General features: G+C 38.7%; 1 protein-coding gene across 3 annotated transcripts; it reads left to right on the forward strand.

The window, feature by feature from the left end:
• Positions 1-8,643: 8,643 nt before the first annotated feature.
• LOC114153016 (uncharacterized) lies at positions 8,644-15,925 on the forward strand. Of its 3 annotated transcripts, none has more exons than XR_003597257.1 (11): positions 8,644-8,726; positions 8,817-9,126; positions 9,791-10,090; positions 10,184-10,471; positions 10,538-10,668; positions 10,754-13,501; positions 13,587-13,895; positions 14,080-14,419; positions 14,525-14,812; positions 14,917-15,025; positions 15,141-15,925. XR_003597257.1 is itself a non-coding variant. In XM_028031246.1 (11 exons), the coding sequence occupies exons 2-6, from the start codon at positions 8,970-8,972 to the stop codon at positions 10,875-10,877; spliced, it is 981 nt and encodes a 326-aa protein (XP_027887047.1). In that variant the 5' UTR covers positions 8,644-8,726; positions 8,817-8,969; the 3' UTR covers positions 10,878-13,501; positions 13,587-13,895; positions 14,080-14,419; positions 14,525-14,812; positions 14,917-15,025; positions 15,141-15,925. The 3 variants fall into 3 exon arrangements, 2 of the variants coding, with proteins under 2 accessions (XP_027887047.1, XP_027887054.1); XM_028031246.1 differs by having other exon boundaries at positions 10,557-10,668; XM_028031253.1 differs by having other exon boundaries at positions 10,566-10,668.
• The last annotated feature ends 270 nt before the right edge of the window (positions 15,926-16,195 follow it).

Genomic DNA, 16,195 nt, shown 5'->3' on the forward strand with positions numbered 1-16,195 from the left:
CTTAAGAGGTCCGTTTTGATCCACGTCATTTTTGGCAGGTAGCACGTTCCTTCATCATGTTGTTAAACCCACAGATCATTAATTATTTGAGCCTGTATTGTCCATATAAGCTCTTTACTTTGGATAGGACACAGCACCACACATGGGTTTATCAAGATGCTTGACTGATGCATGGGCAGAAGTAGATTCTTACTGCTGTTCCGGTTACAAGAGCATAGTCCGAAATGCAAACGCACTCACTCACACCTGCTGCTGTAGAGCGAGCTCTGCACCGGCGGATACACAACGCTGTGGCTTAATCCTCAGGAAGAAATTGATTCTGCCAATTCCTGGATAGAAATCCAGAGACACACCGAGACAATGATGAGGAAAACTACACCTGCAGGTGTTTCTTAGCAGAAACCTCCCTGCGGCCAGGTAACCATCAACACACATCATTTTATTCAAGCCATCGTAGCAATCATTATGCCGACTGAATGGACCATATTTTTAGAGCAGAAGGTCATGGTGGCAGTACATTGTAGTGTTTGCTTTGTTATTGCACCAATTGGACTGCATGCAGGGCAGGCTAAACTCTGAAGGAAAAGAAGAAAAACAATGTGACTGAGTACAGAGTTTCATATGGAAGCAATCAATTGTGGCGAACTGCGCATCGGCAGAAGTCATGCACTCTTGTGTTTTGCATTTTAGTTTAAAGATGTCTGTGGGTTTTGAGAGCTGAAAACGATGACACTTTGTTTTATCAGTAGTGGGTTTTGCGTCTGACAGTCTTCTTTAAAGCAATTTTTTTCCATTTTATCTTTCGTTTTGCTTGTTTACATTTTCCTTTCTCACTCAGTAATTCACTCAATACAGTGCCTTGCGAAAATATTCATAACCCTTTAATTCTTTTCACATTGCATTCTACTGTAATAGATTTTGTTTTCATTGCTATTCGTTGAATTTTATATATCTTATATTTAGGTCTTTTATTTAAACTCTTCTATTGTGATACTTAGTGAATCTTTTTTTTTTTAATCTATATTGTTGCTTTAGATCTTCTTAGACCTCTGTCAGGTTCTCTTTAAATATTGCCATATATTCATTTCCTCCTCTCAACCATGACCAATGTTCTTTTGCTTTTTCCATTAGGCCCAAATAAAATACTTTGAATATTGCGGTTGTTGCATGAAATAAAATGTGAAAATGTTCAAGAGCGACACAGCTAACCCATTGAAATGGAGATAAATCAACATGTTCAGAAACAAAACAAGAAACTGCTTACAGTGTTCTATTATTTACAATGCAGTCCTCTCTGCAGTTATGTCACAAGGTGATCTATTACAAAAAAAGTAATAATAAATTGGACCCCCTGCCACTGACATGGTTTGAGCAAACCTGAACACTGAAGCACCTGGACAGTCCCTCACCCTGTCAGGTTCACCGGTTTTGAACTCTCAGGTCATTGCAGTGATCCATAACCTTTAATATATCTGGGTTTCATGTTTGCCAACCTTCTGTCTTACGGTCGCAACATTATTGGACACACATTTGTGCTCATTAGAGGTCACGAACGCAAAGACTGAATTATAACCGCAGACCGCGGCGGTGCCGACAACTGCAGCACATGACGGCATACTCCTGTTGCGTGCCAGATGTTGCTTTTACATGAGTTATGTTGAGGCACTCTCGTACAGAAAGCAACACTGAATAAATTTGATGACATTAAATTAGAAAGTCAACGGTGCAGAGATTGTGGGATGCTGTGTGAGTGTTGGGGCCCAGGGTGGGTTACCATGACATCCTGGACTTTTACACTCCTCCTATCCTCAGCTCCCACCCTCCCCCATTACTGACCGTTCAGGTGGTTCTCATGGTGCAGTGATCAAGGAGCTCGACCACCTGAAACTTGTGTTGGCTTGCACTGGAAGATTAAGTCCCTCCCGCCCCCTCCACCTCCTGCTGCCAGTACGAAGCTTCATAAGCTGCTGAATTCCTTTAAACCCAGGGGTTTAGCATCCTCTTTCCTGCTCTCATTGGGTGAGGTATTGTGTTCAATCCCCCAGACAGCTGTAAAGCAAAGCCAAAACAGGACTACGCTGTCACGTTACCGAGCATCGTCCTCCCTGTGAGTCATCTTATTGGGTACGAATTGCAAAACAGAAGAAATCTGGCTCGCTGAAAGAAATTGAGCAAAGACGCTTCGGATTTCACCGTATGGTGACTGTGGTGGAAAAGAGTCGGGTCAGGAAATGCTAAGAAAAGATCCTGTATCCTAATCTCCTCCTTTCATGGTTGTATGGCTGTGTTTATTATTGTAGCACTGAGATCACCGCAAGCTAAGGACTGCTGAGTGATCCCAAGGAAAGCTTGGAGACGTAAATAGGTAAACACTAGTCAAACGGCATGGAATAGGTTTTATTGCTTTAGCATTGAATAATCGAGGAAAAAATAATGCAAAATAAATTGTAAAGCACAATGACATATAAAAGACTTTAGCAGATATTTAAATGTAATAAACTAGTTTAAGCAACGCTCGCTAACTCTGCACAGAACTGAGTTGGTGAAATAATTGTAATTACCTATAGGAAAACAAACCGAAGAAATGATATTGGCTTGTAAAATGATTTTTCATGTTTACAATCACTTACTTCAAATGGACTTTGAGATTTTATGTTTGAAACTGAGCAAAGATGAGAATTGCTTTTCAAAGTTTTATACTGAAAAACCAAAAGGTACAAAAGACAGCCCGTTTTTCATATGAGTATTTAATAAGAATTCTGACAGTCATGAAGTTTCAACATAAAATCAAAATTCGTAAACATTTTTCAAGTGTAATAAGAAAGTCGTTTCTGGTGGGGAATAAATTAACTCACCCCCCACATTTATTTCCAACCGAATGGCTGAAAAGCATCAGGTGTGATGATCAGAAGCATGAGGGTGGTAACTCATGCGTTACTCAAAAATAAGAGCCTTATGAACAATCACTGATGTTCCTGCAGATATTACTGCAATCTGTGAAATGTTTCACGCCAAAGAAGCTCAGCCTTTTAAACTACATCTTTAATCCAAAGACCTCTAGACTGTTTCAATAGAGAGATTTGGCTCTTATATATTTATTGCTTATGCGGTGTGTAGCAATATCATTTTTTTCTTGTTTACAAATGTGTAGGTCTTTAATTTGTGGGAAATATGGTTGATCCTTGTTTACTTCTGGACTATATTTAATTTCTCACGAGTGTTTTGGTCATGCTAAAAGCAGGAGACCGGTCTTGCGACCAAGTAATGAAAGAGATTTTATGGGGATATTGACTTTAAAAAGATCAGACGGTGATAAACATTTTGCAGAATGGACGGTGGATCTAGACAGACAGTATGCAAACACCCGGGAGATATTTCTCCATCCAAGTTTCTCTCAGAAATGGATTTCCCATCAGCTATCAAGCATCCATCCTCACCACAGAAATAGTATGTGCTAATCTATTTTTATATAGGAGTTCACCAGTGTCTTTATGTTCACTGTTGCTGGTACTCCCCTCCCCACCCTCCATCAGCAAGAAGAAGAAAAAAATTCAGCAAAGATGAGCTGGAATAATCATGCTCTACATTTTTGGCCCAGTTAAAAAAAATATTTTTTTTTCACATCTAAACCTAATGGATAAAGTCACCACACAACATCTGACACATTGGTAGACTTCTTGCTACCAATTTGTGTACATTGGATGCAGGGGGGAAAAAAATGTTTCTTAGCTGAAGATTGACCAGAAGGCAGGGTGCTAACCCTTGCATTTGTAGAGTTCTCCATCTTCTCCATGACACATGGCGGATTACTCTTGTGGTGGTAAGTGGCACAGGAATCGCCAGAGACAGCTGCCTGCTAGCCGGGTTATTAAAAGCTGTAAAATTTTAACCAGCCAGACGGATTTGATGTCAATCCAGGAGGGAGTATGGAGGTGTTGGTCTACTTATAGGAAGCTCTGAGAATCATGCTGATGAATAACCTTCAGTGTATGGGTACAGAACTACACGCCATTTCTGTCTCCATGTTTTATTTTGCTCTCTGTGTTTCCCACAAACCTGAGATCCACCCCAATGTGAGCGCATGCTGGACACCACCCAGTGGATTGTTAGCAAGCTCCAGGTTTAGCACCTTCAGACTTAATGCTTCCAAACCACTAACATTTCTGTCACACCTGTCCTATCTCTCAACTCTCAACTCTCCATTGGGAGCTGAGATTCCTCTGACTCTATAGAGCAGGGCATCGATCGCTTACCCGTTTGACACACCCTAAGCTGTCGTGTTTACAACTAAATATTTGGAAAATAAAGGCATGAAAACTGAAGGAGCACCTTCCTGTATTGTTACTGAGGAAATGGGTTTTTTTAACGTATAGTTGGCCAGAGGGACATGTCTGTCAGGGATCAGACTGCAGACTCAACTCAAGCCCATAGACCAGCCAATTAATCAGCTTCTCCCAGCGCTACTCTATAAGGAGTGAAAATATTTAGAGCATAAAGCACATGAATGTGAAAATTCCAAAACACTTATGACTTAATATAGATTTGATCTTGTGTTTTTGAAATACCTTCACCTGAAATCCTTGGGGGGGGAGAAGACTTTTGGAATGACCTTCCCAGATCCAAAACAATTTGAATAAATTATACCATTCTTGCCAAGAAAGAATGGTCAAATATTCAGAGTTATTCAGAGTTGATAGCTCTGTAAACCTTGTGGTAAACAAACAACTTATTAAAATACATTTTAACAAAATGTTATTGGTGTGTGCGCGTGTGTGTGTGTTTGATCCAGGTTCTGCGGTAAATAAACATGTGTGTTCACTGCTGGTATGGGAGCTAATTAGCTGTGAGAGAAACAGCTGAGTATAAATATAATGATGGTCAGGTGGATCCAGGAGATTCGCTTTTTCACAGAAGGATTTTTCTATTGGATTCTCTTATTAATATTTTTTGTCTCTTTTTATATATATATATATATATTTGACATACATTTCACTTGAATAATTGTAACCTCATAGATAAAGTATTTTGATTCAGAACATCAAACACCGGATGGACTAGTTACATTTCACTTATCGGCGGCGGTCAGATCCAGGACGCTTTTAATTTTCTTTTAAACTTCACCGTTTATTCACTTTCACTCGATGTTTGAAAACCTTTGTCTCTTGACAACCGGGTGGGGCTAACGCATTAAAACTTAAGCATTTAAAGATCAAACCTTAAAATGAATTAGGAAACTGATGTTTACCAGACGATTTGTGGAGAGATTTTACTCAATAGCCAAACAAACCAAGGAGTCAAAGAGCAACTTCAAGCAGCCCCCCGAAATGTGTTTCTCTAAGAATCCAACAGCACTGAGCTTTACCTTAACGCCCCCAAAGTGATCTCTGGGTCTCATTTATTACATTTAGACAAATGAGACAGTGTGTTAGTGAGTGAGCTGGGATGGATAGATGGATTTGGAAACTGTGACCAGGAAGGTAAACCTTTCCTACTGGTCAAAAGATAAGTTAACTAATTGCCTCCAGCTTCTAGCTTCATAACCCACGGCTTGGTATCAGTCCCCTCATCTACATCCAAGAGTGCAAGTGTTTTTCATGAAATTTAAGGTCTCCCTTCTTTAAGTTACTCTTTTTTTTCTCTCAGCTATGGGCCCTACCTGTTATTTCCCTACCTTAAGCTAACAACCTCTAATTTCCCGCAGTTGACTCGGGTCAGGGTCAACAGGTGATGGTCAGATATCCCACTGCTCAGGGGGTTTCAACTCCGTTGGCTCGCCACTTAATGGCTTCAAGCCTCGAGGTGACATCCGTTCTGTTTATATACACAAAGCACACCCTTACCCACTCACATTCCTTCTTTATGGCAGATTATCGCCTACACGAGGTTTGAAATCAGCGAGGATCGGTTTTCATCAGAGCACTTTCAATATTTGTCATAGATATCGACCACATGCCGGCTTATGGTAAAGCTATGCACTACAACCTGGTGCACGCCATATGGAATTTATCCTACTGACTGATTTGTGTGTGTGTGTGTGTGTGTGTGTGTGTGTTTTAAGAAAACAATAGAAATTGCTCAGTAATATTTTGCTAAGAGCAACAGGAAGGACAATCTGCTGCTCTATTTGGGAGTGACAACCAAAATAACACTGAGGACGTTGCTGTGAAAACAGATTAGGAGATTTCCAGAATGTTAGGTTCATAATGATATTGAACATGGACTAAAAATTTTTTTTTTTCTCAGCAATATTTATATAAAGCCGAGAAAAGAAATATTGAGCAACAAATTTTTGCTCAAATACAATAAAACCACTGACAACCCAGTAATAAAACTAAGTCAGTTAGTTTAGTGTTTAATAAAGTGAAATGATACAAGGACACTGAACAAGTTATGCATACCAACAAACTGACTGCTTTTGGTAAGGCTTTAACATTGTTCAAGAGCGTTTTTAAACTAGTTTATTGACTCATATACGCTCTCTATTCAGTTTTTTCCCCCTTAAATTTTCAGTCATATTTAAGTCAGACCAGCAGCTTCATTCACTTTCTGTGAAATCAACTTGGCTGTGTTTTTGTGGGATAGTTGTCCGTTTTAAAAATCCACCACGAGTTAATCTTCAGATGGTTATCAAGGATATCTCAGCAGCAGAGTTGTCTATTCACTCCTCCTCAAATTATATGAAATGTGTCATTTCACATGCTCAAAAAACAGCCTTGCAAAGTTACATTCCTTTCTCAAAATGCCACAGTCTAAAGTTTAAATTATAAAGAAACTTGCTTTTTTTTTAACAAAATGTGGCATTTGGACAAAGCAAAAGGCAGCTGGACAGACCAGAGGTCAGGCATAGTGATCCAACAAAGAATAATGAAAATTCAGGAGCTTAAATACTGAGGTGTCGAAAGTGGCAACCAGAGGAACTTATCAGAGGAAATGTGGTACAGTCAGGGCAGGGAGGAAGAAGAAAAAAAATCAGAGAGGGAGACTAATTACCACAGAGCAGCTGAAACAGAACTCAAAGAATCTAGAAAACCAAAGGAAAAAAAACCTGGCAATAGTCTAAGAGAAGGTAATTAAAATATAGTAGAAACAGAACATAAAAATAAACAGAGAAACTAAACCTAAATAAATTAACTAATATGGCAACACCTTAGAAACGATAACAAACAGAGAAATACACAGAATATGGCAAGACCTGTGGTAACCCACAAGAAGGATGATCACATACAAACAAAAGCTAAAACCCTAACTCCCAAGAATTGGGACACAATGAGGATATTACGCCAATACTGTGTGAATTTTGAAAGAGCTCTTTGTTTCTGCACAACAGCGCTGCTGGTGTGATGGCAACGTAAAGAGAAATAAGAAATAAGAGAAATAAGAGGGGACAAGATGCCTTTTTGCAGCTTTTTCATTGTTTTGTTCAGTATTTATTCCCTGACTCACTACACTTGAAAACATAATTTAAGGATTTAAGAAAAAAAATGTTTGTATTTGTGGATTAATATTATTACTCTCTCTCTCTCTTTTTTTCTTTTACCAAAATATGAGGTGATTTTTTAATTATTTTTTTTGTCAACGGCCTCCTCAGAAATACATTTACTGAAAAAAATTTTGAAGTGTTGAATACTTAATATTGGTAATTCTTGTTGGAAATGTGCATGTACCCATTTTAACAGGGGCCATTCTGATTCGCCCTCATCCAAACTGTAACAATTTGGAGAGTTTTAGACTTTACAAAGTTGTTTCCTACCAAGGAGTTTGAGCTGCGAGTTCAGAAATGTACGGCCGCTTCAAACTCGGGTTTTTAGCACAAACTGCAAACGCTTCATGCAGAAAAGATTTACGACTTTTTGTTTCACAAAAACATATCATGTCACATTCTGACTGCTCTTGGCAGGGAGTCATTCCAAGGTAACAGGACAGTTTTGCTCAGAATCACCTGCAGACAACAGCGATCCAGTGGTCGGTAAAAACAGCATTAGAGTAACGTGGTTTGTCAAAACACTCTAAATACATGATGGCAGGTCAGAACAAACATGACAGTAAAAAGAACATTTCTTAAAGGCGGACCCTAAAACTTTCAACCAAAATCGAGAATAGACTCAACTGTGAAGAATGAGGTTTATTGAGGCAAAAATTAACTTAAATTTATAGAGACGCGAATTCAACTAGTTTAAACCGCATCGTAAATTAACATTTTGTTGGATACTGTTGATATTGCTTATTATTAATATTAGTACAATAACTAAATTCATCACATTAATGTATTCTACTGCAGTACATGGAATACATTTAGACCATATTCAACATTTGTGGCAGATTTTGAAAGAAAACTGCTCTGGCTTGCTTCCTCTTTGAATCCTCTTTTGACATAAATACTTGATAGGACCCATGTGTTCATATGCCACTTCCGTTTCTTCAGAAAGTGTTGACTGTTCAGCAAGTTTATGATCCTTTCCATAAATGAAACTTCAGCGCTTCAGCGGACAGCAACGAGCAATAAGAAGTCATTTTTTTGTAGAGGTGAGTGAGATGAATGAAATGTCTGCCTAAAAATGTTACTTTAAAAATTACATAATTTCATAGGAAACTGTTTGTCTTGAGACAAGAATATTTCGTCTTTCATTTTTCCACAGGCTGGCTCACAAGCAAAATGACTTCACTCCACTTCGCAATATTCTGTGTTTTCTTCGGACCCAGCAGCTGTCAAATTAATTGCATCCCAGGTTTGAAGCTGTGCTGTAAATGTCTGCAGCATTAAATAGAAATCTTCTGCATTTAATATAAACAAAAACGATCTTCTCCGTTGTCCACAGAAACGGTTGATGAGACAAAGTTTTCAGTCAACGTAACGGAGCACATTAGTGTGGAGTCTATCGACTGCATCGTAATCCCACACAAGGTGACATTTCCACGAGACAAAGTGGTAACCCTGTACAAAAAGATGTTATTTCAGGGCGATCCATCAAATGTCGTTGATAAAAAAAGTTGTCTACGATTCTGACAAAGAAGATTCATTCAGGATAAAAAATCTTCCATGTGGAGAATATGATTATGGCTTTAAACTGGAATGGGGGTGTAATCAAACTTACACTTTCCCAAAGAGAGTCCACGTCTCTGTTTTACGTAAGTACGAGATTTTATTGTTGCTAAATGTTTATTGGTGGTAGCGTTTTTTTTGTTTGTTTGTTTTTTCCAAAAACAAAAAAAAAGAAAGAAAAAAGTCTGTATTGGTGTAGATTGTGGTTGATTTATCACTTTGAGTTTGGCTGTGGGTTTGACCATAATCTGGCTTGCTTATAAAAATTTGTTTGTTACAATTTTTCATTTTGTTTAATCCTGCAATTTAGTTATCAGTTAAAACTAACAAAGTTCAGACAGGAAAATCATCAAGGGTGCGCAACATCCCACCTCCACTTCCTGTGTGAAGAATCATCATTTATTATAAACAAATGAACAAAATGTAAATTTACCAAAGCTGGCCAAGAACCTAGTTTTCATCAGTAGTCCCTGTGTCTCGTGTTTTACATAATTCTGGGTAAAAAAAAACTACCAAATTGAGCTGTGATGACTACATAAAGATTCATAAAGTAGCTTTTGATTAAAGAGCAACGGTGCGGTTGAGACTGGAGATAGTTTAGGACATTATCACTGTCTGCATACAGTGATAATGCTTTAAACTTTAGAGTCTTAAAATTACAAACATGTTTTCTACCAACTTTTGTTGTCTTTCCTCAATAAAACAACCATCACACTTGTTGCATCACGCTAAATGTGCTCACATTTTCAGCATTAGCAACTAAGCCGACTGTCTTGGTTCCTCTTTTGACGGAGGAACGCTCTGAGCTGATCTGCAGCGTTCCCCAGCCGTGCTCACAAGGACTCCGAGTTTACTGGAAATGGACGAAGGCCGACGGACAATCTGCGGTACTCAGCGACTATCGCTACGGGAAACTTGATCAGTGGTTCTTTGGATACAAAGACACTTTGCGCATTAATCCCACAGCACATCATCACAACACCAACATCACATGTGTGGCCGAGTATGACAACGACCTCACGGAAGCAACGGTCACTTTGAACGTGAAATGTGAGAAGTTTGACATACCGACGCATTATGGCTCATTACATTGCTCTCCACGAGTAACTTAACTTTCTTTTTGTTTTTGCGTCTTTCTTTCAGTTAAACCTAAGATCTCGAATGACTCCCACTGCTTGGTTAAAGGCGAGCTGCTGGTCTGCGTGTGCATCAGTTGGGGCAATCCTCTGCCGCCGATCTCTTGGCCTTTGGAAAACCTCACGGCTTTCTCGGTGACTAGCTTGAGGATTGCTCAGACAGTACGAAGCACTTTCACAGTGCCTGCGTCGGAATACCATAACGCCACTGTAAAATGCACCAGCAGCAATGAACGCGGTCTGGCTGAAACCTTAATTGTAATTCATAACTCTGAAGAGAGAGCGGAGCCAAACAGTGAGTATCCCATGCAATCGCGGTTTGGAAACATGGTTGTGATTTTAAAACGCTGATTAAATCCAGGCCAAACTGATTCCTCCAGCTGTTCCAGGCAGAAGGAAGGGGATGGATTTAGCTCTTCCCTGGATAGCTGGGCTGTGTTTCTCTCTCAACCTGGCCTTCATTACCGCCTTGATTATCCACATTTGTCAAAGGTAAGACAACAAAACGTGATTTTAGCAACCCACGCCCGTTTGTCAGAACAAAAATAACATTTTGCAAATTCTTCCTTATGTGCAGAAGGATTAATAAGCAGAAGGAACAGAGCAAAGAGAGCAACACTTACATGTCTCTGAAAAAGGCAGACGTTGAGGAAGAATACAGCATCATTTCCGCAAAACCCAAACGAAACCCGCAAGTGTGAAGCGCTGCCCTGTTTGCTACCGAGATAAGAAAATGCAAAACAAAAATGTACAGCAGATAAATATTCTATGAATAGTTACAGAGCCTTTCAGTAATAGTCACATTTATGCAATTTACATGTTACAACCAGGCTTCTGCGTGTTCTACGAGGATTGTATGTGATAGACCACAAAAAATTAAATAAAAAGGAAGTGACACATGTGTAATAAATTCAAATCTACAAAGTGTGATGCGCATTTTTATTCAGTTCCTTTTACTCTGATGCTCCTAAATGAAATCCTGTCAAACAAACAGTCTTCAAGAGATCAAGAGATGTTTCAAGTCAGACTTTTTGTAATTTCTTTGGAGCACCAGGCCTGACTCCATGGCAGCAGCACAGGTTTGTTGGAGAGCATTAGGGAACAAACCAAGGAACACAGCAGATGGGTCAGAGAAAAAGTTGCGTAGAAGTTTAAAGCAGGGTTGGGTTACCAGGATCAGAATTTATTGGTTAAATATTGTGTGTACAAATTTGACTTCTGTTACAAGAGCAGACAGCTTACAAAGTATAAATATATAAACTCCACAGAAAATAAAGAATAAAAACAATGCATATTATCACCTTAATAGAAAGATGTTCAATACATCGTCTAATCTTACTAAACAGCTGCAAACATATCAAGACATGCAACTGGAAAGCTGTTGTTGGAATATTAACTGAATATTAATATTCCTTTTTGCACTCTGCCACATCGAGTGGAAGAGCAAAACTTCACAGAACAGCGCACTTACAAATCAGAGCCACTTTCAGTCTGTCAAAGTTGCATTTATGAGTTTGCGGAGCAGTTAAATAAATCAAAAGCTATACATTTGTGCTGGCAGATAAGCTGGTAGCTTGCCTCTCAAAAACCATGAAAACTGTGAGCGAGTGGAAAGGACGGCGCAGCGCCCTGAACACACCACAATCTACCTGCCCTCCACTCTCCACCTGCAGGTGTCTTGTTGCCGTTTTGGCTCTCAACAGTCTCCATACATTAGGAGTGCTTTTGCAAGGCAATGTAAATGAGTTTCTTCTAAATAATATTAGCACCCATTTTTGCGTGCACCTCTAGTTTTGGCAGATTTAGTCAAGTCAGAAAATGGTTAAGAAAAGCGCCCAAACTTAATTCAAATGTCAAAATATAACAATCTCCATTTAGAAAAATGTCAACTTTTAAACTGGAAGGAAACACTCAGTGGACACTGATTGGTATTAAACTCGTTCGCACCCATTGAGCTCGCTGCTGCTGTACATTCACATAAATACTGACTCAGCTTATTGGTTTAGTTGAGTAATTTACTAATGAATTTTGCATAAAATATATCATGTGCGGACATTTTCTCTCTCAACTGTGAAAAGAAATATGCTTGAGAATAAGATACTGTGTCCTTACAATGAATTTAATGCAACAGGTCAATTGATAGAGTGAATTATGGGTAAAAATAACAGTATGATGGCTACTTCACATGTTTTACGCAAAAGTGAATAAATATTGAGACCTTAATTATAATGAATAGTATTATAAGTGAGGAACTGTTGAGCTGCTGTAAGAGTTCACATCTTTTTTTTCTCAGATCGGATTTTCTTATTTCCCTCTCAGTGCCTCATGTCATACTTTTATTTCACATTGCCATTGTGTAACATAACCATGGTGTAATATTCATTCTGTAATCTGTAGTTAATTTTACTGGTGTAAACTACTGTGAATAAAGTCTATGTCTGCACATTTCTTTAAGTTTTCTCATCCATGATGCTGTCAGGCTATTTACACCACTTTAAACATGCAACCACAAACCTCAATGAATTTCATTTGAGGGTTTATGTGATAAATGAACACAAAGTATAAGAAAAACGACTCACAGCCTTTACTGTTTTTACATGGAAAGATCTGAAAAGTGTGGCATGCATTTATTGGAACTTGCAATTGTAAGTCTTTGTTTATGTCTTTGCTTACGTTGCCTTTTTTGCTGATTGATTTTTTTTATTTCTTCATTCCTCTTTGGACAAACAGCTCAAGCCGAGCCGAATCGAGAGGAGATAACTGCAAACCAAAACATTTAAGTCTTTCCCCAGGCTCAAAGTTAGATTTAGGTCTGAACTTTGACTGGACCGATAAAGCAAAACGGTCCAGTTTTAAAGCATGTCATGAACTCTCTTTGATCAAATCTATTTTATTGTAGCTCTTACATGTTTGGAGATATTGTCCTGCTTTCGCAAGTATTTTTTAGATAAAAAAGGAACTGAAACCTTTCAGTGACTTATATAGAACATGCCTTTTTCTTCTCGAGAGAAAGACCTCCCCCTCTTTCATAAATACAGGCAGTCCAGGATTTGGCAGCTTGTTGCTCTATTAGTTCTCTTCCTAGTAATACGGCTTCAGAAGACAAAACAAAATTCCTTAAGAGATGATTAAGATCATTGCGGTGCATTAGATCCACATGCTGCATGTCTACATTTTAAACTGGAATTACTTTTTGGAGAATTAATTTGACTTTTTTTTACTACTTTCCAATAGTTTTACCAAGACAGGAAAATGGCTTTGACCTTTTTTGTAATTTTCTGGATTCTTCTACGAAGCACCAGCTGCCAGTTTCAGTGTGTCCCCGGTAAGTTTCAATAATACTAATTAAAATAAATAATAAACACTTGATAGAACATAAATAATGTATATTGTCTTTCTGTCTTCTTTAGAAACTCTTGATGACTTGGATTTTTACATTAATGTAACAGAGCACATTACAGTGAGGTCCACCAACTGTATTCAGATCCCACATGAAGTGACTTTTCCACGAGACAAAGTGACAGTCCCGTACAAGAAGATGTTGTTTAAAGGAGATCCTTCAAATGTTGTTGATACAAAAGTTGTCGATAACGTGAATGATGACGCAAAGAATACTTTCTCAATAATTACGCTTCCACCTGGAGAACACAAGTACGGCGTCAAACTTGAATGGGGATGCAATCAGACGTATGTTTTCCCTAAAAGGATTCACATTTCCGGTGAGTAATTACTGTTCCGCTCATCAGATGTTTACCGGTTGTGTTGCCTGGACGATTAAGATCTTTAGTTTACTCTGACCTTTTTTTTTTCCTATTTGACTCTACATACAATTTGCTCCAATAAAAATGCTATCGATGTGGAAAATGCTAATTTGGTTTTTGTTGTTGTTGTTGTTGTTTGCAGCGTTAACAACTAACGCTGGCTTCTTTGATGGAGGAAAGACAGCAGACGCGACTGACCTGCGTGGCTCCTACGCCATGCACTGGTGAAGTGTTTTTCTTATGGAAATGGACAAATGCTGATGGACAATCTAGAATGATGGGCAGTGACCTCGACGATTACGATTACATACGGTGGCATGTAAGATTTGGATCTAGACGTAGAGACAGATATGGTATGAAATACAGAGGTAAAAATTATTTACCTTTTTTTCCAACGGCGGATCATCACAACACCAACATCACATGCATAGCAACATACGATCACAATGATGCTGAGACAACTGTCACCTTGACTGTGAAATGTAAGAGATTACAGCCTTCATAAAATATTCTGCTCAAAGTTTAATGATATGTAACTACATGTAGATTTTTTTTCCCTTCTCAGTTTCTTTCTCTGTTTTCTTCAGTCTCACCCAGAATCCTGAACAGCTCTCATTGCACAGTTAAAGGGGAGCTGCTGCTCTGTGTGTGCATCAGCTGGGGCAATCCTCTGCCACCGATCTTGTGGCCTTCGGAAACCCTCACAGATTACTCGGTGACCAGTTTTAGCAATGCTCAGAGAGTAAGCAGCACCCTCACCATGCCTGCAGCTAAATATCACAATGCCACCGTTAATTGCATGAGCAGAAATGAACTCGGTCAGGCAGAAAGTGCGATCCTGATTCAAAACTCCACAGAGCACGACGGGGTGAACTGTGAGTAATCAAAAGTTTTGTTTTCATTTTATCCCTATAGTTCATAGGTACAAAAAAAACCTTCATAGTTAATCTTCTACAAGTTTTGATTTTTTTTTTTCTAGCTCTTCCAGAATCAAGCGAAGGGTTTTGCTCAGCTCTTCCCTGGCTAACAGGACTGTGTTTCACTCTGAACCTTGTTTTTGTGGCTGTCTTCATCTGTATTTACCTACGGTAAGAATAGAAATATGTTTCAATGAGAAATGAACTGCCTATCTTGAATTATCAGAGTAAACTTTGGATGTGAAGAATGAAGATTTTTAAAACTCTTTTTTTTCTGTATTTGCAGGAGCAGAAAACAGCAGAAGGAATCGCGTGAAGAAGCAGACACCTACGTGACTTTGAGAAAAGCAGATATGGATGAAGCGTACAGCACTATTTCCCCACAAAGGAAATAGATGAAGTATGCAAGTCACAATTTTAGCCCTGTGAATAGCAGGAAGTAACGTGTCATGTTTTGTTTTTAAAGTACATACCATGTATTTAAAAAATGCTGTTTAAATTATGCGTTTTAGTGACCTACCGCCCAATATGCCTCATTTTGCCAAATATGTTTATGATAGCCTTAAATATGAGGTGAGAAGCTCTTTATGGGAACCCCGAAAAGAGCTGCTACTAATTCATGTAAAAAGGAGGAAGAGGAACTTTGTCAGGCATCTGATAAGGATGTTTGAATCACACTGAGCGTTTACTGATTGGTTGTTTCTAGTTAGCCCTGGGAGCAACGGGAGAAGTCAGAAGAGCTCAACTTTTTTTCACAGTCTGTCTCATACTATACTGTCACGACATAGTGATAGTTTCAAGAAATATAGAGAAACATGTTTTTTTAAAAGTCACATATCTGAACCTTTAACGCTTGGCCATCTTGCTTCATTGCTTTCTGTAATACTCTGTGATTACCAAATTTAAATGTCAAGATGAAACACAACTTTGGGACTTAAGATGATAAAATTAATCAGATATTCATGACAACGCACCCTAATTTGGTTAAAGACTCTTTTCTTTGGTCAGGACTTCCCATAATCTGCACTGTACTCCATGTGAATCTGGTGTGAATAAAGTTGTGTCAGCACATTTCTTTGATTTTGCTGTTTCATGATGCAATCGACTGGCAGATCAAGCTCAGTTGATCTATTTTGCCACAAATTCTCAGTTGGATTTGTGTCTGGATTCGTCTCCCTGCCGCAAAAGGAACCTCTGCCTCAGTTTTCAACAAACTTCCAAAAAAAGAAAAGCATAACCCCAGAGTTAGGCTACCACCACTACTTATCACCAATAGGATGGTGTATTTTAGGGTGTTTTGCATTATCAGGTTTTTTTTTTACCTCATGTAAAGAAGCTATT

Source organism: Xiphophorus couchianus, chromosome 2 (assembly GCF_001444195.1).
Source record: "Xiphophorus couchianus chromosome 2, X_couchianus-1.0, whole genome shotgun sequence".
NCBI lineage: Eukaryota > Metazoa > Chordata > Actinopteri > Cyprinodontiformes > Poeciliidae > Xiphophorus > Xiphophorus couchianus.

Coding starts and splice junctions, on each gene's coding strand:
- LOC114153016 (XM_028031246.1), top strand. CDS start 8,970: ATGTCGTTGATAAAAAAAGTTGTCTACGATTCTGACAAAGAAGATTCA. Junction 10,472..10,556: donor AGAGAGAGCGGAGCCAAACA/GTGAGTATCCCA, acceptor TGATTCCTCCAG/CTGTTCCAGGCAGAAGGAAG. Junction 10,669..10,753: donor ATTATCCACATTTGTCAAAG/GTAAGACAACAA, acceptor CCTTATGTGCAG/AAGGATTAATAAGCAGAAGG.